The sequence below is a fragment of the Acromyrmex echinatior genome, chromosome 18 (assembly GCF_024713525.1).
Source record: "Acromyrmex echinatior isolate Ae372 chromosome 18, ASM2471352v2, whole genome shotgun sequence".
Lineage (NCBI taxonomy): Eukaryota > Metazoa > Arthropoda > Insecta > Hymenoptera > Formicidae > Acromyrmex > Acromyrmex echinatior.
In genome coordinates this window covers 2,486,011-2,510,237 of record NC_141869.1, presented here as the reverse complement: position 1 = coordinate 2,510,237, position 24,227 = coordinate 2,486,011, and the positions used below count along the sequence as shown (strand labels likewise).

Sequence of the window (24,227 nt, the reverse complement as noted above, 5' to 3'; positions counted from 1 at the left end):
CATATATGCAGAATGTTTATTCGCGCACGTGCGCAGAACGGCTATTCGTAAGCTGGTGAACGTGATTGCACCAAGGCAGTGAATTAAGCTCTACACGAGGCTTATTCGCCGAACGTTGTCGTTTGATGCAGATTATGGAATATGATGCGTAATATTGCATTAGCTTTACATTGGCTCGTCCGTTCTACTTGTCGTTCTTTCGTCATCTGTGCGTCACAGACGTCTATCGACATTTACCCGGGTTAAACGTCTTCGTACGCCACATTTAAACGGATTATTCTCGTGACGCGTAAGCCGCGGGAATAATCGCGTCCGACTTGAAAAGTACTATTCACAACATAATTTACGTACACGATACGTCTATCAACTTCGTTAATCTGCCATCGGTAATTGTAGCAGAGTTATAATTTTCGAAACACGCGAGCCCAACCGAGCGTTCAATGCGTTTAGACCTGTTACGTTATACATGCATGGAGACAGACGCCGGGATTGGGGGGCAATTTATTAATAACAATATTAAGTGAAAATCAACTGACGAGATTAATCACATGTGAGTAAAAAAATGTCATATTCGGTCAAGGTTCTTTGTGCCTACACTGACAGAAAATTAATACATATTTCTTTGAATAGTACTAACAATAAGTAAATATTTACTTACAGTAAATAAATATTTAATCAATGAGAAAAATGATAGTTAAATTAAATTAATGGGTTTCGTATCAAATAAATATATGTTTACATTTAGTAAATATTTACTTAAAACTGTTCAAACAAATCTTTCTTGAAATTTAGTATTTTTTTTAGTGTAATAATATTTCTGAATTTATATAATTCATATAAATTTCAGGAATTTTAAGTAAACTGTGCACTGATTAGATATTTGTCTATTTGAGAACAGTTTTAAATCGATCATATCATTAATATCAGTTGATAATTTCGCATCGCAGAGTAATTCAAAGCTTTGCCCGATCCATCCAATATCTTGCGTACTGGAGAAGGACAAGATTGTCCTCGAACGAGGGTTTGCAATTCATTCTACATTCCCCTGCTATCGAATTGCGATTTCGATTTGCTACGAATGTAATTCCAACATGAAAGACGTAATAACAGCACCCTCGGCACTTCTAACCCTCTTCACTCAATCTCGCGCGAATGGCTGTCCTTTCTCTCGGTATAATCCGTCGTGGGGGCTAATTGAAAAAAAGATGCAATATCATCGTCTCTCAGCGAAGAAAATGTGGTACGATAATTTGATCGATTCGTGCGATTGCACGCGTCGTTCGTTCGTCGTGATTTATACCTAGAGGAATTTATTTTATCATTTTTGCATTAATTTTGAGTTTTTATGCCCGTTTCCATCAATGTAGATTAACTTTAATTTTGATTTAACTTACTCTTCCTTAAAAATTAAGAAAAAAATGAAGAGTAAATTGAATCGATTTGATCTACATTGATAGAAACGGACATTATATTATATTTATACAAATTTTAAATTCAATAGTAATTTGGTTAAGTTTTGAAAGATTTTATTCCAATTATTTAGTTCTTCTTGTATTATAGTATAATTTTATAATTTCTTTTTCTGGAAACCAAAAAACACTTAAATATAAAACGCTCCAGAAAATCTGGATCTATAATAAGTAACAAGCGGCATGAGTTTCACCTTATCGCTCGTTAGGCGCTTGTTAGATTCAAAATTTCTGAAGCGTTTTATTTTTAAATGTTTCTTAGGTTTTCAACAGAAAAAATGATAAAACTATTGAAACAGAATTGTAACCAAATTAATATTAAAAACAATCTATTTAACCTGAATTTTGATCACTTTCCTATAGAAAATTTAGATGGATAAAAGTGCTATCACTGTATTCAGTGATCGAAAAAATGTAAAATTACATATATAACATTTGTTTTTAAATTAAAGTCGGCTCATTTTATATCCATCCTTTACATCATTTTTGTTAAGCTGTTTGCTGTACATATGAATATATTGTGACATCCATGACACCTTCAGCTGCGATACCATTTACGAAACATTCACCCCTAGCGATTAATTAAAGCTTCAAACTTCACAGTTCAATTCATGTGGCATTCAGTTTGAACCATGTGACGTTGTGAAAGCGACTGAGAGTTGAGGACGATTTTGAATCGTGACTTTTTAAAATAAAAAACATCGCGCCGTCGATCCAATCGATCGTTCGCCGTCACTGGAGTTTGCGACGAAATGGTGCGTGAAAAAAAAATAGGAACGCAGAAAACTTCGCGCACAGTTTCAAATAATCTGTGTTCGACACCGACATGTAAAATAGAAGCAGGGATAATATCTTTCTAAACGACGGCCGAGTTGTTTCTCAAATTTCAGTAGTACTGCTCAACGCTTAAAACGCCGGATGGACGAACGTCGCGTCGGTGACTCTCGTCACGTCATTTCGCCATCGACCACGTCTTGGTACGTGAAAATGCAGTTATCCTAAATATAGCACGATGCTATCAAGTGCGAATATAACGAGAGAGCTGTGGTAATGCTCGTCACCTGCGAAAGCAAAGCCACAAATCGGTGCAAATCGTGTTCCGCTTATCCTCCCGTTCACACCGTTTTCCTAGGAATTCTGGTAAAGTTAAGCGGGAATCTGTTACGATTTTGATGCCATTATTTATTATTACAAAATTTATCCCAATTGGCGTATAATAATATTATTTTTATTTCTGTTGTACAATATTGATAACATGCAAAGCACTTAAAGGATGACGAATTAAAAGTATTAGAAACAGAACAATAAAAGGTAAGGCGTCAGAAAGACTGTTACTGTGAGTCCTACCATTTATAAAACCCGCGATATTTAATTGAATTTTTAATTTAATTATATAAAAGAAAGAAACAAACATTTATTTTATTTTGTTATTTATATGGATGCAATCACGAATCGCACGGAACGGAAATAAACGCCTGGTGAAAAACAACACAAGAGACGCTTAAAAAATCGGAGAGTAAGTAAAAGGCTGTACGAAGAAGAGAATGAATTGGTGAGGGAGAAAAAGGGGAGTTGGAGTACTAAGCTCGAGCTTTCCATCGGATTGGTTAACAACACCCCCGTCCCCGTGCGTGCGCTTACTCGGGAGTGAAATAGGATCAGGCTGCTCGTATCGCTCGGAGAACACTATGACTCCGTTCCGATAATAGGGCGATACAATCATTACCTCGCGAGTTCCGGTCGAACGTGAATTTCCCCCGAGTTATCCTCGGAAACTAACCTACACCTTTCGCGCGTCCTCATACACCCTTCAACCGTTGCATCACACCATTATATCGGACCGGACATGACGTTACCATTGAAAAAAGCTCTACGAATTGCCCCTTCATCCGCTTTTCGATCCTTCATCCCCGCGGCACGGAATTGGAAAACGGGCAGCTCTGTGAAAAAAACGTTGAACTTTTTACGGCACATGCGATTAACCTCGTGACGAATATGACGCGCACGAGATATTATTTTATATTTTAACGACTGAGACAGTTTAAACGATGCGTGACATTTTGCGCGATTTTATATCATTGGGGAAGACTGTAATAAATGGAGCAAGGAATTATATTTCGCAAATATTGAAAACGCTCTTGGATAACTACTGAGCTTACTGTCTATAAAGTGTCTCGGGCGCGACAATTATTCCGTTTGTATTCGCGCAAGTCAATTACGAGGTGGTTATTAACGTGCTATATAGCGCAGCACGCGCGTTATGTTTTCTATCCGCAAAATTTGACCGCGATATACCGCAGGCATCAGCATTCAAATCTAGTAACATTAACTTCGTCGCGCTATAACGCGATAATGCGATGCGGGCTACTTGAAAATGACGATGTTACATCAATGCTCTAATGAATCAGCGGTAAGCGAGCATCGATCGATTAATCACGGAAAATACGATCGATCTCGTTCCGCAAAAGCTCCCAAAACTCAACCGCCGACATGTACTTGATACGCGATTGATATCTCTCATCCAGGTGTTCTCTATGATCCGAAATTAATTGTGTTATTCCTCGCTGTGGCAACGAGTTGATTTTTGCTAATTTATTCTGGAGATAGATATAACAACATAGGCGGTTGAGTGGCTATCAATGGAAATTTATTTAAACGTCACTCTAATTGGATCATCTTACACAAGCGACGACTCCGGAGTGTGTAACGAGAGTTCTGAATATAACGAGCCCATCTTCTTGTATGTACCGTTGCGTTACGTAATTGTGACTATTCCGAATTTAATAACACGCTTCCGCAGACGAGTAGGTGACCGTTGAATTAATTGCGCTAATTGATCTTTGCGGTGTACCACGTGCCGTGTCCCATTTCGCTCCACTTTCTTGTACCTTATTATCTCGAGATCGAGGTGACATCACGGTATTGATTTCCCAAAAATTATTTCTTGAAATAGATTCTTCCGGTCAGAACATTGTATATTTTATCAAGAATATTCGAAGATGTTAATTAAAGTTAGTGGAAGAGCACCGTTTTCAATTAGGAATTTAATATACTTGCGTGACAGGTATATATTGGTATAATCTGAAATTGTTTTTATATCTCTTTCTAGCTTTATATCTTTAATTTTTACGGTTTTTCTGCGCGAAAATAGAATCGCTCGTCGATCTTATTCGTTGCTTTGTAGAAGTGCACTTTGACCAGATCTCGGGAAGCGAGAGAATCGACTTCTCTCTCTCTCTCTCTCTTATTTTCTGGTGCTAGATGCTTTGTACATTGTCCCCGACACGATTGCGGCTGCATGCCGCGCAAAAAGTAGGACAAAACCGGCCCGCTCCGACGACGGGCCAACTTGTGTAATGCCCTTTTCTCCCCGCACGTGTCAAGTCCGCTCTCGGGAGTGGGACATTTATTACGACGACTACCGACGACACCAACTACTTTCTCCGGCAGGATAAATAACGAGGCAGTCGGCAAAATATTTTATCCACGGCAGTATGTTGAGCCACGCGTCCTAAGCCTATGTGGCTTAGGACGCGAGATGCGATTGATTCCCTTTCGTTTCTCACTTCATCGACACAGCGAACTATAACCCTGGATTTGTCGGATAATCTGCGAGGTCAAATATTAACGATTCCGCTCGTTTGTCTGCCAACTTAGTAACAACGAAGATCCGCGGATAGTTGAGAATCTTATCTTGGCTATTACCCGAACGATAGAACGTTAAATAACTAATGTCGAAGTTAGTATCGAAAATATTCGGTTCGATGATTCGTAGATCATTTGTTAAAAGGCTGTTATGAGTCTATCGGATTTTTTGTACAAATCAAACGTGAATATATAAACAAAATGTAGATAATATACATAAACAAATATGCATTTTTAGAATGTTTTTTCAATAAGACAAATTTCTATTTTGATCTTATTTCCCAATCTGCTTTCCAAAAAAATATGCAATTACATAAGAAATTACATTTAAATCTTCATTATGTAAAACATGAATTATTATATGAATCTGAAGACGCGGTAAATTAAAGTTCAGAATGGGTCGAGAATTTTTACTTTTACTTTTAATGGCGGATATTCAGAAACGATTTTTTTAGACGTTAAACGGTTCGCACATCCTTATGTTTTAATTAGAGGAGAAATGTTAAATATCGAGCAGTTTTAATGTAATTATTTGTTTGTTACTTCGCTATATCTGAGCCTCGCGTAATTTTAGTCTACGTTAATGCCACATTAAAGGCGCGAGGAATTATAAATTTCAGCGTCAAAGCGACCGGTGTTATTATCTAACGAGGCAACGGCGATTTCATTACGCTGGGCGCGAAGGGCTCACCCGGTATAATCGGATTCGCCTCGTGGAGGAATTGGGGCATAATTTTCGGAAATACCCGTGACCGCACCTGCTTTATCAGTCCGATATTTCGCAATTTAATGGATTACATAATTCATAAAGGCTTTACCTCATAATGGGCTGCAGTTTCGTGCCGTCCTCTTAAGTGTCTCCATAAATACATTACGCAATTTCTGTCTACAGTTTCACGACTGGAATCTTGAAAACAGATATTGATTCATAATGTTATTTAATGAAGTAGTTATTTTACGAAGATATTCGTCGAAAATATATTTCGCTATTACCTTTTCCGTTTTTTACGTTACCATGTATATCGGAACGACCCAAGGATGCAGTGACGTTTATGGAGACTCTGAAAAATCGCTCGTGACTTCGCGAGACCAGAAGTCATCGGCCTAAGGAATTATACGCGGCATAGAACGAGCGGCAGTTAGTATTACGAGAATTGCTTCCTCTACTTTTGTGAAGCGCGTGGTTCTCGCACTCGGGAGGTCACCGGGAGGCGTTTGAAGTCGGCGAGTCTCCGGAGCCAACCGCCATCCGCCGCCATCCTACCATGAATTCATTCGCACCCTCATGAAATTCAAAGCAGTCGTTACGGTCCTGGCACAACGACAACGAGTGCGATGCGACGACGGCGAGGACGAAGAGGACGGTACAGTTACGTGCGCGGATGTATAGCGACGCGCCTAGCTACCCTACGTGCTCTTTCGGCTCGCATGGGGGCTGGAGGGTGTTCAATGTTTTATTTATAATTTGTTTATCTCATCATCTGCTCGCGGACCTCCCGACTTGTGTATGTAACGGTGTCTACACGCTGCTGTCGCGTCCGTCAGTGACTCTCAAGCGTCCGTTGAAACATGAATAGTCAAACATCCTTTTCTCCTCTTCGTCGTACGTCTCATTGGGGACTTTTCTCGCGAGCATCGGTCGGCACGAATGAAGTAGATAAACTCTCTCGTTGAGTTTCTCGAACGAACTCCTGGTTCGTTTCATGTGAGATGGCGAGAAGCACGATGAAAGTATGTTGAAGTCGGAGGACTTCTTGCGAATGTCTCAGAATTTTGATAGCGTTCGGGCAATATTCTCCCTTCGCGCTCGCAACGTTGAAACTGACAACCATTGACAACAAGTATGGAATGTAGATAGGTGGAACATAGATCCCGTGCGATTTGTTACATAAAATTGCGCGCTATTCAGACGGATGTGAAATTTAAGAAGATATTTGCCTAGTTGATACCAACTAAAAGTAACATAATATCAATATTATAATTTGCACTTAATTCTTAATTCTTTCAGAATATGAAGAGTGAAATCTCAATTTAAAAAATTGAAAATTAGGCTCTTTTCAAGACTTTTTCAAGACTGTCCAATTTTCATTCTTTAAAGTGAGAGTCTACTCCAAAGAATTTAGAAAAAACAGTGTAACTGTTATTAAAGATTGTATTACTGTGTACTTAAAGATTAAAAGACCAAAAATTTATGAACGAATTTCATCATGAATCCCTACACTAAAAAAAAAAAAAATCTTAATTTTAAAGAAATATGTTTTTGCTCGTATTCAAAAAAATTATTTCTTTGGATCAATGAAAGTTTCTTTGAAATTAATTTTTTTTCAGTGTAGATAACCATTATAGATTTAATCTTTAGCTAATTATAATTATAGATCTTTAGATAAGATACATTGTAAAAACGAGTTTAGTTCATGTTTGGCTACGACTTCGAACTCTCTCTTCAAAAATGCTTTGATTCGGATTAATTCTTTGCGATATATCCTGCTACGTTACGTTGATCGATAGTAACAATTCAAACTTCGCAAACTGATTGATTTAATGGAAGTTAACGATAGCTCTAATTATTCAATTTTCCAGTGGATTTTATGCGACACACAGCTTTGAGTGATCGTAGTGTTCTATCGGAACATAATATCATAGAGAACATAATGTCATTATTTCGTCTTTCTTAGAAGATTTCGTAAGAAATAACACCTTGAAGGTGTTAGATGAATGCTCATTGTTATTTGCACTATATCTTGTGTTCTATATCAGTTAGGAAACGTGTGCTATTCCGGATGCGTTCGAGTGACCTGATCTGACATTCTCTTGTCGAAGGCGAGAGCACGTTCTCGGCATTACGACGTGTTGAAATTCAAGGACACTCCTTATAATAGCAATTCACAGCATGCAGAACTCGTATAAATAACGAGCACAATAAGTCGTGCACAATATAGTCTTCAGCAATTCAAAGAATAGACAGAATATAAGTGAACGGATACGAATAATGGCAATTCATATTATCGGAATAGAAAATCGGCTGAAATAGCCACTGCTAAAAAGTGTTAAATTAGTTTAGCGAGCAGTAGGAGCTCGTATAATTTCTTGCAAATGTAAAAATATATTTTTGGCATTCTTACAATATACATTCGAGGCGAATTCTTAGGAATGTTTCAAGATAATTGTTTTAACATAATTTGGTGGTGCAGGGAGATTTTCTCGATACTCGAACTGGTCAATTATCTGTTCTGAATAGTAGCCCAATTATATAGATAGATCTTCCTAGTGGTTCATCGGATTTAATGCACTCTGGAGGCAAGCGCATTTGATCTCGAAAGGTTCAGATGGGTGAATAGCTACTGAGGTCAAGCGAAGGGTTGCGAAATCGCTCTTGTATAAGCACGCGAGTCTAAGGAGGTCGAGTACCCGGTTCTCTCCAGGTTTCCAGCTTCTCTGAATCCTAACGGGCACCCGTCCATACCGCCGTGACCTCCTCCAAGATGTATTCCTTCATTTTATTCTCTTTCTATCTTAATAATTGAGACGTAGGATATCGTAAGTGGATTCTTTGAGATTGCTGGGACGTATTCTTTCGCGATGCCATAGTTGTCTGCGAAGATGAGCGAAATGACTTTGATTTTGTCGACGATTAAATTTATAATTTTCAATCTTACTATTTAGTTTTACTAACCTGGATAGAACGCAACTCGATCGAATGGAATTTGATTTAACTTAAGTATTTAGGTAGTATTTATTTCTGGGCAGTTAAGATCAACTCGAAATTCCGTATTCTAATGTTTAATGTAGAAATAACTATGGCATGAATAATTCAAGTTTAAGCTGTATAAACAAGTTACATGATCTACACCAACATGTATTATTTTATAAAATGCTTTGAATTAACTTGTCACAGTGGTTATAATTCAACTTAGCTTCGTTATTATGACAGCAAAAGTAAATTCTGTAAAACAAAACTGTTCATTCATCTCGTAAATTTCCATCTTATTTTTATTGTTGCAACTGTTATTCAAAGTCAGTTTAAACGTAAACGCAACAACTGACAAGGTACAGGAAAAAACAGAGCTTTATGTAAACATGTATATTTTTATTAAACTTCACAAAAAGTTATGTTATACTTACAAAAAACATAACGTGGAAATAAAAACTATTCTACATCTAATTCTACATCTAATTCTTTGGTATTAAAAGGCAATTTACATAATCTTTATTTAATTGTTGATCACTTTGTAATCGTTCTTGATGAAATCAGCGACTCTTTCACCGATCATATTGATCGAGGCAACAGGATTACCGGAAATCATCTAAGAAATAGAAAGGAATTAATTGATTATAAGAGATAGAGACATTAATTGAATTTTTTTTCTAGGATATTTTATATAAATTTCATAAAAATTATCTATCGAGTTAAATTAGTTTTTAGACATGAGCTAATAAGAAAAAAGTTTATGATATGATTATATTTTAATTGACCTATTAAATCGATATTTATTTGTAAAATGTCCAGATTTGTTTACTTACCTGTGGCATAATGGAAGCATCGGCCACTCTTAAACCATCTATCCCATAAACTTTGAGAGCTGGATTAACGACAGCCATGGAATCCGAAGAGGAACCCATTTTGCAAGTCCCGGCCTGATGATTTTCGGGCCTGGTATCGTATTGGAATTTGCAATCCCAATACTCATAATTCATTTCTCCATTTTTTTTATATTGTTCGCATTCTGGGATAATTGCATCTATCATCTTTAGATTGTATTTTTTCATCGTTTCTGCTTGTGATAGCTTGAAGATATACTGAATACCCTGATAAATAATCGATCGATCTTGCGGATGCGCTAAATCATTGCTCCAAATGATCGGAGGACTTAAAGGATTTTTTGAGGCCAGCATTAGTCGTCCTAGAATTTATCAGTGAAATATGTCTTGCAGCAGTAAGAATTTTTATTCTTTACAGAAAATAATTTTCTAATTTTATTTAATTTCTTGATACTTTTTATTTTAATTATAATTACTTCTAATTAGAATGCAATTATATCGATTTTCTTCTAATGCGATTGCAGATAAAAATTATATTAAAATAATTTTGATGAGAAATACTGATATTAGAAAGAATTGAAAGTATAATTTTATAATCTCGTTCACCATGTTGCCATGCATAGCTATCTACATTGGCAGTATTTTTATGCTAATATTGCGCTATTTAGAGCAAAAGCTGAGTTACATACTTATTGACTTACCTCTACTTAATGTTTGAATATTTACGGCGATAAACCTAACAGTTTGTTTGTTATCGTACATTTTCAAGTCCTCAATTCTACCACCTGTATTGCAAATGGCTTGATAGCCAGCGAAAAAGAATTGAATGTCCGGATCATCAGCGGTAGTGTAGTTGGACGCTAGTATACCGGTAACCTGGGCCAATCCCGTAGACGATAACGGGCCAGTTTGATTGTATAAATATGTATCGGCATTGTCCAGATTTAGTTCATTTATATGCGTCTCATTGAGACTGAAGTCCACGCCGTATGACGCATGGTTGTGAAGATTTTTACCGACTCCCGGCAGCTCGACGACCGTGCGAATTTTCATGGAATCTAGATGTTCCTTCGGCCCGATACCTGATAGGAGCAAAAGCTGAGGCGAATTTATAGCGCCAGCCGTAAGAATCACTTCCTTTTTCGCTTTTACGTTGTATTGCCGGCCGTTCTGCAAATTGTCGTTCATCAAGCCATGTGACTCTCGAGACAAATCATCGTTTATTCATGAAGATGCAATTGTGAAATTGCATCCGTAGCTCAAGAAATATGAGATGTTAACTTACCATAATGAAAGTGATTCCCACGGTTTTTACTTTTGATAAACTTTTCATCGTATTGACTTTCGTTACGATCGCGTTTAGAGCCACGTGCAGATTTTTGCGATTCCTGTTTGGCCATAGATAAGCTCTGGCGGCACTAAGTCTGACGCCATTTCTGCTGATTGTTTGTGCCACGGTAAAACCCGTGATATTCTGGCCCACTAAGTCCTCGCTGACTCCTAAACCTGTTTCCTCTGCAGCCGTCAATATGTCCCAAGCGAATTGCGGCTGCCAGGGGAATCTATTAATGAAAGTAATCAGCGAGTTTAATTCGTACGTGTAGATCAATTAAATTGGTGGGGAAACTATGGGGATTACGTCAGAGACACGCTTTAGTTCTCAGCGCACAGATCCTGTTTAATGAATCCGGATCAGCCACGCTAATTGCGATAGATAGAGATAAATACGTTGAAATATTCTTTGATGATAAAACTAATTTTCAAAGGATAATTAATTAATATAACGGATATCAAAAGATTTTACGCAACGGCAATCACATATTTATTTCACAGAATTATTATTTTGAAAAAGAGACACGGATATCTTCAGATTGTTTTTCATTTTAAATGACGTAAACAGTTGTGTAGCGAGATAGATAGAGAGAGAAAGAGAGGGGGGGGGGGAGGGGGGAGCAAAGAGTGTGAAAATTGAAGTAGTAAAGGCTATGATACACAAAAAAAATTTGAGCAGTAAGCAAATCAACATTTTGAATTTCCTCCTTTACGTTATTACTTTGTTTTTTACCGATTCGCTTACTGCTTAAGTTCTTTATGTGAGCCATAATCTTTATACTACTTTAATTCTTGCATTCTCTTTTTATCGCTGTCACGACTGTTTACGTCATTTAAAATAAAAAAGAATTTGAAGTCATTCGTGTCTTTTTTTCAGAGTAAAATTCTGCGGAACAAATTGCGATCTTAATATTTTTTTGCGTGTCATGGACTTAAGAAAATTGACATTTGCCTTTCGACCGTCATTGGACCTCCAGTAGCATGATCTTCTGCCCTGACCCTTCCAATTTCTTTATTGTTTTCTGATTTAAAGAAATACGGCAACACCTATATTGTGTACAAAAATTAATAATGATTTATGTAATATCATGAAGATTTTATTAGTAATATTTTCTTCATACGTCTTTCCACGACCATCCCGCGTTTCCCATTTCCACCCATCTGTCATAATCTTTCGCGTGGCCTCGATGATACGCCATACCGTGATGGGAAGAGCATCCTCCGAGATTTTTACCTCTCGGCCAGCTGCAACTGCCATTATATCGTAAGCACGCGTACGATTCATTCGTGGTTTTATAATTCCAATCCAGTTCGGTGTCTGTAATATCGCACGATTAAAATGAATAGCAATTATTAGCGACTTTGAAGAAATTAAGATGTATTACTGAGATAGAGTTGAAGGTTGCTCGGTATTTGCATGCCAGGTAACTCGTCTGGTCCAGCTTCTACAAGAAGCACGTTCCAGTTCTCAATTTCACTCAGTCTAGCGGCTACGACTGATCCGGCTGCACCACCTGAATTAAAGACACAAGATTGAATAGGTATTAATTTAGCTAACGTGAACTAATATCTTTTCAATATCAAATCGTTTATAAATCTTAATGTTGATTTTAATTATGATACAATTTAAAGATGAATGTTGAGTTTTTACGTTCATTGAACTTAATTTTACGAAACGTTTCGTTAGATTACTAGACAAATAGGTTTTAATAGCCCATTATATTTACGGGTAAATTGATTATCTTACCTCCAACGACAATGAAGTCGTAAATAAATTGCGGCCTCTTGATAGGCGTGATTCGCTCGCACATTCCGTTAATTATTGGGCTATAGGCAGCTAACATGTTCACCATAGACAGAAACAAAGTGGCAGAATTGCCGTTGCAGACATCGGTCAATGAGAGTCCGTTTACCGGGAAGGGCGACGAACATGGTGCTTCCGGCACATCGTAGTCCAGCGAGTACATGTTCTATAATACCGTATAACGTATAGTTTGCACGACTAAATATATTGCGGCACTTAAGAATGTTGATCTCGAGTTTATGCATCGTATAAACCGTAGAACGATGCTCCATTATTTTGTGAATATCACGGCCATTACTGTTGTGAAATCACTTTACTCTCGCAATCAAATTACGAATAACCGTAATAATCTACGAGGATTTAATATTAAGTCTTGCATATAATTCTCTCGATTAACTTTGTTGAATTCTATAAAATTCTAATTGGAGAAATTTATTACGGTAGACAAATATTATTTTATTCGAATATACTCGTTGTCTGTTTCAATTTTTTAAAATATTGTAAAAAATTTTAGTGAAGGAATTATTTGCTATTCTTACTATAGTATCAAAATTTTGAGTCACACTTAAAAATTTAAAACCTAATTTTGTTTTTATATATTCCTACTTTTATTATTATTAACTTTATTATTAACTTTTTAAAAATGTCTTTTTCCTTCACACCCAATACAATTGACAAGCGATACATCCGTAGAATAACAACGTACCATTTTCCGTGAATAAGATCGTTGCAAGGAGTATTGTCCGTCGTGCTCGGCTTTTACTACTTGATTGCGGCATCCGTTTTGTTGTCGCTTTGTTATATACCCGTTTCGCATATATGCATATGCACGTATGCACATACTGTGAAATGTCTAGCTGTGATTAAGTGCTCAACGCACATAACATAAAAACGATAATAACGGCGCTTGTTATAACCCCTACTTGTCACACTTGTAAATCACCGCACGTGCTATCATTTTAGAAAAAATGACGAATAGTCTGTCACTAAAATAGCGCAAATAAAATAGATACGAGTTATTATTACCTGTGTTTCCACTGGACCCATTTGCATTCCGGAAGTTAGAATAAAAGCTTGTGTATTGCACATGAAACTTTTGTAAGCGTTAATTTATTGATTGTTTAAACTTTTTATCAAATTGCTTTATACAGGCGGATTAATTTCAATAAATATTTAGCTGTTAACAAGCAACTGTTTTATTTTTAAGACTTTGATTATCGCATTTATCATTATTGCATTTAATTGTAATTATTGCATTTATTTACGACACATACACGCAATTCATAGGATCGATTGGAAGCAAGCGGTTATTCTATATTTAGTCTGCTATTATGCAATCTTGTTTATTTACAATATTTTGATTTACACTCGGATGATTCGAGAGTGACCGAACTATCCATATTTATAATCCATTTCGTTTTTTTTTTACATATTTTTTTGTTAACAATTAATTACTATGTTTTTTGGTGATTGGTGTACCAGGTACCAGAATCTGTCTTTGGTTATCATTTCGATAGGACATCCATGATAGTATCTATTACATGCTATTACAACTACATATTGAAAGCTATGTACGTAATATGAAAAGATTATTAGTATTTTAATATATATATCTAAACTTCTTCGTAATTCTAAACTTCTTTTGATGCATACACAGTAACTAAAAACAACAGGAAATTGTAGCTTGTTTAAGGAATTAATAATATTATAATAGTAACACTATTCGGAAATTATACGAAGATTTATGCTCGTTGTGTCGCAGCTAATTGATTGATGGCGGATCTCTCGACTAACTGCGATGCTATGAGACACAATCTTAGGAAATTCCTAACTGGAAATTAAGACATGGCGGTACAGCGAAACGACGACTGTCATCAGTCGTACGACTCACTGTGTTAGCTACAATAATTGCACGTTGCAACATAATTTTGAGTTTTGACATAGCGCTCGAGCTATCGAGCAGGATGCAAGTCCAGCTCGATCGCTCGACCATACCGAAGAGAAAGGAAATCGCAGCCTATGGGAATCTTCCGGAAAGTCCTTGCCTTTGGTCGCGTTCTCGCCGACTTTTTTAGGCTGCGGAATACGTATTGATGGATGCAATAAGCGACTAGATAGATCGTGGAACGCCCGGGCTACCATATAGCCTGATCCCAGTCGATGTACTTGAGCCCCCAAAGTAACAGGTCCAGCGTATTGTCGATCGTCGTGCGTGAACTAGGAAACATGGTAAATTGCTGGTGACTAATGATGTATCCAATGTTGATCGGTTTTCCTTATGGGGCAAGATTCTTTCCAGTACCATTGTATATTAGCAACACCCCAATCGGACTTGATGAACGCTGCAGCCCTTTCGCCGATCATCATGGCCGGGGCTGCTGTGTTGCTGGACGTTACCTTGAAAAAAAATCATTCTATACCTCTTCCTTTCATTTTCACGTCAATTAGATCGTAAAAATATTTTAAAATAAGCCTTCACGGAATTTTATAAATATATAAAACAAGATTTCGAAGACATTATATACTAAAAGATTAAATTAGAGCTAAAAATGAATGACGGACATAAGCGGAAAGCTTATAAATACGTTAATTTAACTTTAAATGATTTATAATTCATATGAGATTTTAGAATAATCTAGTGTACATATTTATTTATAATGTTTATGTATATTTTAATGTACGTATATATGATTTATACATATACGTATTTAAATTCTTCAATTCTCTCGTATTACACAGTGCATTAAATTATGAAATAAAATACTGTCTTAAATTCTAACATAAATTATAGAGTCTCTAAAATAGGTTTTACGTAATGAAGACTCTCAACGAATGATTAAAAACTTAATGACGAACGTACATTCGAACGATAATAGCACGTTAATCTTAAAAAAGAATCTTCGCAACGAAAAAATTCGAGTATCTCGCGATCTTCGCTAATGATCGTCCATTCGATGTTCATTAAGTGCGGTGTGCAGTAAAAGCACAAAAAAGAAGGGAAAATACATCAACACTCGCGATATTCCCGCGATTACAGAAAATACCTACCTGTGGCATAATGGACGTGTCGGCCACCCGAAGGTTCCTGATGCCATGTACCTTCAATCGATTGTCGACTACGGCCATGGGATCATTAAGTGGACCCATCTTGCAGGAACCCGCTTGATGGTTTTCCGGGCCGGTATCTTGCTGCACGGCGCAGGCCCAATATTGTTGACTCAGATAAGGATACTGGGAGCATTTAGGCAACGATTGGTTACTCAAAACCATATTATACTTGGCCATAGCACTGGTATTGACGAGAGACAACGCAATCTCGATACCTTCCACGAGGTTCTTCACATCCATAGGATCGCTCAGATAGTTGCCCCAAATGACTGGTTTCTCGAGGGGGTTGTTACTGGCGAGACGTAGTCTCCCTGTGGTCAAGTTCGTTTATTGGCGGTGGTTAATCGGTGACAGAACGGTACGCTACATTGACGTGCGATACATTGACTGTCGAAATTCACCGGAATTTCACGGATCACCGAGACGCAATGTAGAAGCATTGATTAATCAATTTGTAGAAATTTTCCCGATGATAACCACGGTCGCGGACGAGCCGGTCCTATCATTCCCGCGTTAAATTACGGACGGAATTCATGGTGGTCGGTGATCGATGATAAATTGATTGAAATTACCATCTAATTAGTCAATTTTTGCGGGCGGGAGTTCGATACTTCAGGCTAATTACGTTCACTTACCCTTACTACGCGGCTGTGTCACTGTCGGCGATATGCTGATTCTGCGACCAATATTACTGTCCACAGTGGCACTTGCATCACAGGTCATTGCACAGGCTGCCTGATAGCCACCGAAAAAGAGTTGAATATCAGGATGATTGTTAGTCGTGGAGGTCGATGATAAAATCCCGGTCAATTGCGATAAACCAGTCGACGACATCGGTCCTTTTTGGAAAGCGAGATATTCTACAGCAGTCAACCAGTTCAGGTCGAACGTATTCGTTTGATTGATGGTCCATGATAAAGTGTACGATACGTGATTATGCAGGTTCTCCCCGACACCTGGAGCAAAATGGTTCAGTCGTTTAAAAACGCAATTATCGACTTTGACGTAATTCCGGCCGGTGATCCGATCGAACGCCAACTTGACGCTCGTTTTCATCATTTATGTTCAATAAGAACGAAAACTTTGCGCTTTTCGTAATTAACGTAGACGTTGGAACCTATATCCGCGGGAATTAATCTCGGTCGTACTTTAAATAAGATGCTCTGAAGTATCTAAGAACTAATTTTCTTCAATGCCTAATTAGTTTTCTTTCAATGGCACGAGTCTTCTGTTTAACTCTTTGTCAAATTTATACCTAGCGAAAGACTTGATGCTATCGTCATAATGCTAATTATCGAATCGAATAATAAACTTTCGTGCGTCATCGATGAATTACGCTAAATTCTATCGGAGGATTATTATCTTCTCTGAGAGGTACATCATCGTACTCATAATGACTTACGTACGATGAATGGATCGCTTACCTGGAAGATCCTTGACGACTATGACGTTCATCGCCTGCAGATGTTCCTTCGGCCCGATTCCGGAGAGTAGCAACAGTTGAGGCGAATTTACGGCACCACTGGAGGCGATTACCTCCTTTGTGGCGCGGGCAACTCGAAGTTCACCATCCTGAAGATGCGTTCATTGAAACTCACATCACCAAACTCACCGACGCGCTTTAGAGCACGAACTTGATTTCGCGTTTAAGTGCCGAAAGTGCTCCGGCAAAAAGCAAAGTTCCCCGATGCCGCGTGATATTGTCATATTATGCCCCTAGTCTAGTTTCAACATTTTGTTGTGTACATTTTGCGGAATTTAACGTGTCGTATAACTATTAATTAATGAAAGTACTAAATCAAGCTCACATTAGATGGACCTTTTAGAATTTATTCTCGAATATCTAAACGTGTCCGAGTTAAATATAGTAAAACATATTGATTATTGATTTTTACATGAAAAACTTGTAAATGCAGCAAGCAAGATAAAAATTATCCTCTTAATATCCGTGAAAGTGACTTTATTAAGCGAAATCTGCGCATAAGCTATCAGTTATTATGTAATTATTGATTTGCATGAAAAACTTGTAGCTTCAGCGAGTGAGATAAAAATGATCTTTTTAATATATCCATGTAAAGTAACTTCATTATGTGGTATCAACTATTATATAATTATTAGTGTACACACGAAAAACTTAACTTCAGCGAACGACATAAAAACAAAAGTTTTTAATATCCGTGAAAATGACTTTGCATTGTGCGACTTCTGCGCATGATTACTAGAGCGTTGTATCTTAATATAAGCTGAAACAATAAAATAAGACTCTCGGCAAATTCCCACTCGTGCATAATACAGATTTTTCAAGCGTAACGTATTCACCGTATTAATAAAAGTTGCAGCGTTTTTCGCTGTAACTTTCGATAAAAAACTCTTGCTCGCGATTTCGTAACAAGCAGGATTTCCGGAATCCATAAAAAATTGTATCTGTCAATCACGATATTTAAAAATAGATTTTTAGATATTGCTATAATTATAATAATTCGAAAGGTCTTATTAATCTTATTAATTTGTGATAAGTACTTTTGATTTTTATGAAAAATGACAAATTAAAATTTCATCCCACACATCTCTTTTACTTATAGATATTAAAAACTTAAAATAGAATACTTAGATATCCATAATTAAATTGGACTTTAAATTAGACTAAGTCATTAAATAATATTCAATGAATAATAATGAAGTGATTTTCTATTAAATGAAGTTTTAACATTTTAACACAATTCCTAATAATATTACGTCATATTTTAGAATAATATTAGTTAAGAAAATAATTATTAAATTAAATTAAACATATTCAAATAAATTTTTAATGTAGGATGAAATATAAAGGAAGATGTCATTATCGCCGAGTTAAGAGAATATAAACGCATATACTGACTTGATAAAATTGTACTCCGACGGCCATGTGATTTTCTATCAAAATCTTCGTGACAGTGGCGTTTAGAGAGACGTGCAAATTGCGTCGATGCCGTACCGGTCGTAAGAACGCTGAAGCGCTACTCACTCGGACACCGTTCTTACTTGTGGTTTGAGCCACAGTGAATCCTGTAAATTGGTCACCATTCAAGTCCTCGCTAATCGGGTATCCTCTTTCAGCTGCCGCGGCGAGGATGTCATCTGCGATTGCAGGCTTCCACGGAAACCGTTCGATGGTTAACGGACCACCGGTCGAATGATACTTGCCACCAACTCGATGGATCTCCGTGTTGTTCTCGGAGCACATGAAGTATGGCAATACCTAAACAAGATCGGTCATTATTTCTTGCGATTGTATTTCTCGATCTCTTCAAATATATCCTGGAGTTGAGAACTTTTGGAGATCAATATTTGAAAAACTACACTGATAAAACTTTCTCTTCCTAAATGTAGTTTTATAGAACTACGAGACTTGTAATATCATGGTTAGCATACCATATGCTAATTACATTGTGACTTTGTACTTTACAATACTTTTTATTAATTCGACAAGTTATGACTGAATAATTATGTCGATATGAAATGGTTAGTTTGTATCTTTTTATTCTCTGTAATGTCTCATTTGAGATAAGTATTACAATTAAAAAAAAAAGAGAGAAATTCTGAATAACTCCAATTTTGCCTTTCACTTCAATTCATCTGTATTTAGATTATTGAAAATACTTGAATAATAGTCTACAGGTTTATGGGATCTTACATCGCGCCAACTCCATCCGTGATTGCCCATAGCTGCCCAATTGTCAAAATCTTTCGCATGGCCTCGCATATACATCATACCATTGTGAACGGACGTCCCACCTAAATTTTTACCACGCGGCCAACTGCAGGATCCGCCATTTAACAGACAACCGTTCATCTCGTTCGTGGTTTGATACTGCCAGTCAATGTCAGTTCCTATCGGCAAAATTGTCAGATCGTTTTAACATGCGTAAAGCTCGGAACGGATCGTAACAGCACTCGCAATAATATAGATTCCAGATGAGCACAGCAACAATTTCCTCTCGGAGGTGCTCGAAACACTCGTGTATTTTAAATAAAAGCGATACGATTATTCGCATTATTCCATACCCGTCGATATCTCAGATACACGTGATGTCGTTTCCACTATAATGTCCCTACAGATTTTATCGTAACTAATTTGACATCGATTCTCTTTTAATAAAATTATTGTTGAATTAAATGCGTGGCGCTCTGATTAAAATCAAGCTTCAGAGATGCTAATAAATGATAATATATTAGCTCTTATTGAATTTTAAGCAGACGAAATTTTATTTCATAGCATAATTAACATTGAAAATGAAAAGAGATTATTTTATGGAAATATATTCTACAGGGAAAGAATCGAATTTAAATGAATCAAAGGCGAAAAAAGCTTTCGTGCATTTTGTATCTTACATTTCTGATACCTATTCACTTGCATGTCATGTTGAACGATAAAGTAAAGATGAAAATAAAAACTACACCTTAAATGCTTATTATCACGAGGTTTGAACGTATAGATAACAGAACAACAGCGCTATGTATGCAGGCAGGGTCCAATTGAAACTTACCCAGAAACATTCCCATCATACTGGGAACCTGAGCACCCGATGGTTCGTCCGGGCCGGCTTCTAGCAACAAAACTTTCCATTCGGGTATGTCGCTCAGTCTAGACGCCACCACGGCACCGGCTGATCCTCCTAATTCCAAAGCGACAAAAGTCATTAAAGTCCTGTCGTTATACAGCGTGAATCGGTTACGGTTCGAGAAAAATGCATCCGCGACCGGCGGTGATGGGGAAGAAATAGGTTTCGGGTGGAAGAAACACTGTCTATAATTGCATTCGCCGGAAGGAAAGCATCTGTGCGACCCTAATTAACTTTTATTTTTTCACGATTAGATCCAACGTCGGCTGATAAATCGTGGCTGATTCATCGCCCGCGAATCGTTCGCACGAGTTCCTTTTCTTTTGTCTGTATATCAATGTTCAGTTAATGACAAGTGTGAAGAAAGCTAGGAAGAGCTCTATGTGTCTGATAAGAGCTGAAAAGCTACCTGCCGTTGGTGATTACTGCGTTGATGCTAGAACGTAATACATGAAGTCTCAGACTGTTATGTTAATCGACTATCACCGGATGAATGTAATTTGACGCCGCGACTGTTATTATTATGATCTTATCAATTGTTACGAAAAGGCTTGTCTGCGGCATTGGAAAGTTAGTAGTTAAGGCCTTGACAATGGTTTTGCCAAGAGCAGTGTAATTATAGTCGTGTGCGGGCTAATGAAATTGCGCACAGAAAAAACAACTTTGTTGAAATTTTTTTAAAATTTACACAGTTGCTACAGATCCGAAAATAATTTAGTTGGGACATCAAAATAATTAAATTATATGACGAGCAATGTTGCTAAAAGTTTTGATATTCTAGCAATCAGTTTGAGTGTCCTATATAATTATTTTGATATTAGTTATTCTAGAGTAGATTCCACCGAATAAATTATTTTCTGATCTGTATCTAGCCATTACATACTTTGACGAAACTATTTTCTTCGTGCATATTCATCTTTGTTTTTAATGTTATTTATAAATGTTTCTCCACATTTCCAAAACAGATCTTTTGGAAATTGTTAAATCGCACAATGTAATGTGCATAAGCATAAATATATATTTGTGTGTATATAATAATATAATACAAGAAATATTGTAAACGCCAATCTTGATATTTTATATTAGTATAAAATCTTATCCGACTGACATTTTTAATTTTGAATTTCACGTCTTGAGTATTGTATCAGTTTATTTGCATATTTGTATCTTTTGCTAGAACACTATGAACGCTGAAGTTCTTAAAAATATGCTTTAACATTTAAATAAAGCACCTTATCGCGATACTTTCGCAACTCTGTGCCGGGCAAATGAATTGTTAATTTACGTTTTCACGAGTGCAATGGAAACAGACGTTCCCATCGTAACGGAGGTCCCTGCGTTTGCGTGGTCGGTCGAGGTTTGCGAATGTCACCGTATTATCGGCGACGTTCGTTTGAAACGGTCACGCAACTGGCATAATTTGTATGCCCGCGTAGCGTATAGGTACAATAATACAGGGGCTTCAATAATGTTGTTTCATCATATATGAAAATGTATTATTTTACTGCAGCATATTGACAATAAACATAACAACAGAAGGGGTGGGAGTTTGCGTTTATTTTTCTTCCATTTTTAACATTCGATTAATTGGACAGATTAACTCAACGGGACCGTGCGATACGCATTTCATGCGACATAAATACGTTCCGCGGGCCCGTCGCTTACAACGGAATCGCGTTAATTGAATTCTACTTTCCCGCAGATATTACGGATTACAACTGGGATATTCTAATCAAGAAATTCAATTAGTATTTCCGCATGTGTATCAAATCGTGTTACGGCGACTGCCACTTGCGTAATACGATTTGCCTGCCCTATTTTGTCGATCGCGCATAATTACATCCATGTAAATCGGACTCACGAACATAATGGCCAAATATAAAATATAAATGGTTTCTTTCCTGACTTAATATCTTCCGGGTGAATACACGCTTACGCGTCCGGCGTTTTTACAGATTAATTTTGCGGTGAACGCGAGCGCGGATTTTATTGCATCTCATATAACTTTCGCTTTTTACTAGCGAAGCTGACAAATGTCTTGATGCAACGGACTTCGTCGATGAGAAGCCACAAGAAAGAATTTTTCAAGCGAAAAACGCTCGTTCCTGTTGTTTGGAGAGTAATATATTTTTGTGACGAATCATGGTAATTTCCTAATAGGAGGTCAGAACGCATTCGTGGAAGTCAATCTGCATGTTTGGCATAAATAGTTGAGATTTGCACACCGGTGCATGACTCCACGGCACATTATTTGCATGACCCCAAAATTGCAACGGTGTAAACGAACCTTTCCGGTTGCACGTAAAGTTATACTCGACGATAAGAGTCGTTATCAAACTTGGAAAAATAACTTTTCTGAAAAGCAAATGCGTTTACGCATTCACACTTGAATGACAATATATCACGTGCATCGCGTTAAAATAAATATACATACAAATAATTTATGTAAATTTTCCTCCTTTTTTTTCTCTTTAATTTTATATTCTCGCATAAATCGAGATAGATCGATAGTACTCGAAATTTTAATTAAAAATTAGTTACTTTTCAATGTCGTCGTGTCAAACGTCCCATTGACGTAACTTTTTTTTTCCTATTTGACACTAACATTTCTGTTTGTACATGAGATTTCTCGTGAATTATGAATTACGAATGATCACATTATAAGATGTATAGGGGAGGGAACGGGATAGTTGATGCATATTCAACAAGATTACTTCCGCAAGTCAGTTTCCATCTCTTCCTCACGTCCATGAATATTATATTTATAATACAGGACGGATAAATATTTATTTAACCACAACCGCGGTAACGTGCTGTCTGGAAAATTGCACGTGTTTTAACTGTGTTAAATATATAAAGCTTATAGATTTATTTTCTTTTTTTTATATATATATATATATATATATATATATATACATGCGGCTATAGTCCTCGTACGATAAAACATTTCTGATCTCACCGTTTTCCCTCTTTCGCACGGTGGAATACTCGCGATATTTCAATCGATATGGTCGTTAAACATGTTTGCGGCGTGCTCGAGAGGGTATGGCGTTTGCGGAGAAATGAGTTACGCGGCGAAACTGCCAGTATACTTTTCCTTCTTCTATCTACAAATAGAAATGTAAAGAATGTCCCGGAAGGAAGAAAAATACGCCGGCAGCGTATTTTTGATCTCACGCAAGCAAGTACGAGCACGTGCCGAATTCGTCTCCCGATAATAATTAGTCGCTCAGTTGAACTTGACGCCGCGACCTAAGAGCACCGGTCTTGTGCGTTCCTAAAGAATTTTCATATTGACGCCAAGCCGGAATAAACGGGGAGAAATTTTATCAGCACTAAATCAGCTTAATGATGTCTATAATTAGTTCCTTTATGAGAACCACTTTGAATGCAGCCATTAATAAAGGAAATTACTTCCTGTTGTGGATAAACTTCCCGTATATGTAGTATATTAAACAAGCAAACGCGAATACGAATTGAATTTATGTTAATTATATTGTTTCAAAAGTATAAAGCCCGAAAGGAATATTTGTATAACCTAGCTTGGAAATAACTTTATGCAGAACAGAAAGATGTTACGAAATATCTTTGTCGTGACATGATTTTATTTATATTGATATAAATAAAATTAAATAAGACATTTATAGTAGCATATTTCTTCTCTATTAAATTATTCAATAAAAATAAAGTGAGCAAATCATTTACTCTCTTATTGGCTGTAAAAGCTTA

General features: G+C 36.9%; 3 protein-coding genes across 9 annotated transcripts in view; 1 reads left to right on the top strand and 2 right to left on the bottom strand.

Annotated features, from left to right (window-relative positions):
• Nucleotides 1-24,227, top strand: part of LOC105147740 (kin of IRRE-like protein 1) — a 447,481-nt gene that overhangs the window by 120,018 nt on the left and 303,236 nt on the right. The window lies entirely within an intron of this gene.
• On the bottom strand, nt 9,181-13,627 carry LOC105147688 (glucose dehydrogenase [FAD, quinone]). Its single transcript, XM_011058862.2, has 9 exons — nt 13,496-13,627; nt 12,733-12,955; nt 12,371-12,499; nt 12,107-12,303; nt 11,938-12,032; nt 10,939-11,215; nt 10,355-10,823; nt 9,636-10,015; nt 9,181-9,418 (listed from the first exon to the last, which is right to left on the bottom strand). Exons 1-9 carry the CDS (start codon nt 13,604-13,606, stop codon nt 9,326-9,328), a joined length of 1,974 nt encoding a protein of 657 aa, XP_011057164.2. The 5' UTR covers nt 13,607-13,627; the 3' UTR covers nt 9,181-9,325.
• The window catches only part of LOC105147689 (glucose dehydrogenase [FAD, quinone]), a 202,905-nt gene continuing 192,794 nt past the window's right edge, over nt 14,117-24,227 (bottom strand). For 3 of the 4 annotated variants that reach the window (XM_087415493.1, XM_087415494.1, XM_011058864.2), the window contains 7 exons: nt 20,424-20,552; nt 19,571-19,767; nt 18,776-19,135; nt 17,322-17,469; nt 16,533-16,853; nt 15,838-16,208; nt 14,117-15,186 (listed from right to left, as the gene is read on the bottom strand). In XM_087415493.1, coding sequence (XP_087271619.1) covers nt 15,034-15,186; nt 15,838-16,208; nt 16,533-16,853; nt 17,322-17,469; nt 18,776-19,135; nt 19,571-19,767; nt 20,424-20,552 — 1,679 coding nt within the window. In that variant the 3' untranslated portion in view covers nt 14,117-15,033. The remainder of the gene's footprint in view (nt 15,187-15,837; nt 16,209-16,532; nt 16,854-17,321; nt 17,470-18,775; nt 19,136-19,570; nt 19,768-20,423; nt 20,553-24,227) is intronic. The other variant, XM_087415495.1, reaches the window with a different exon arrangement.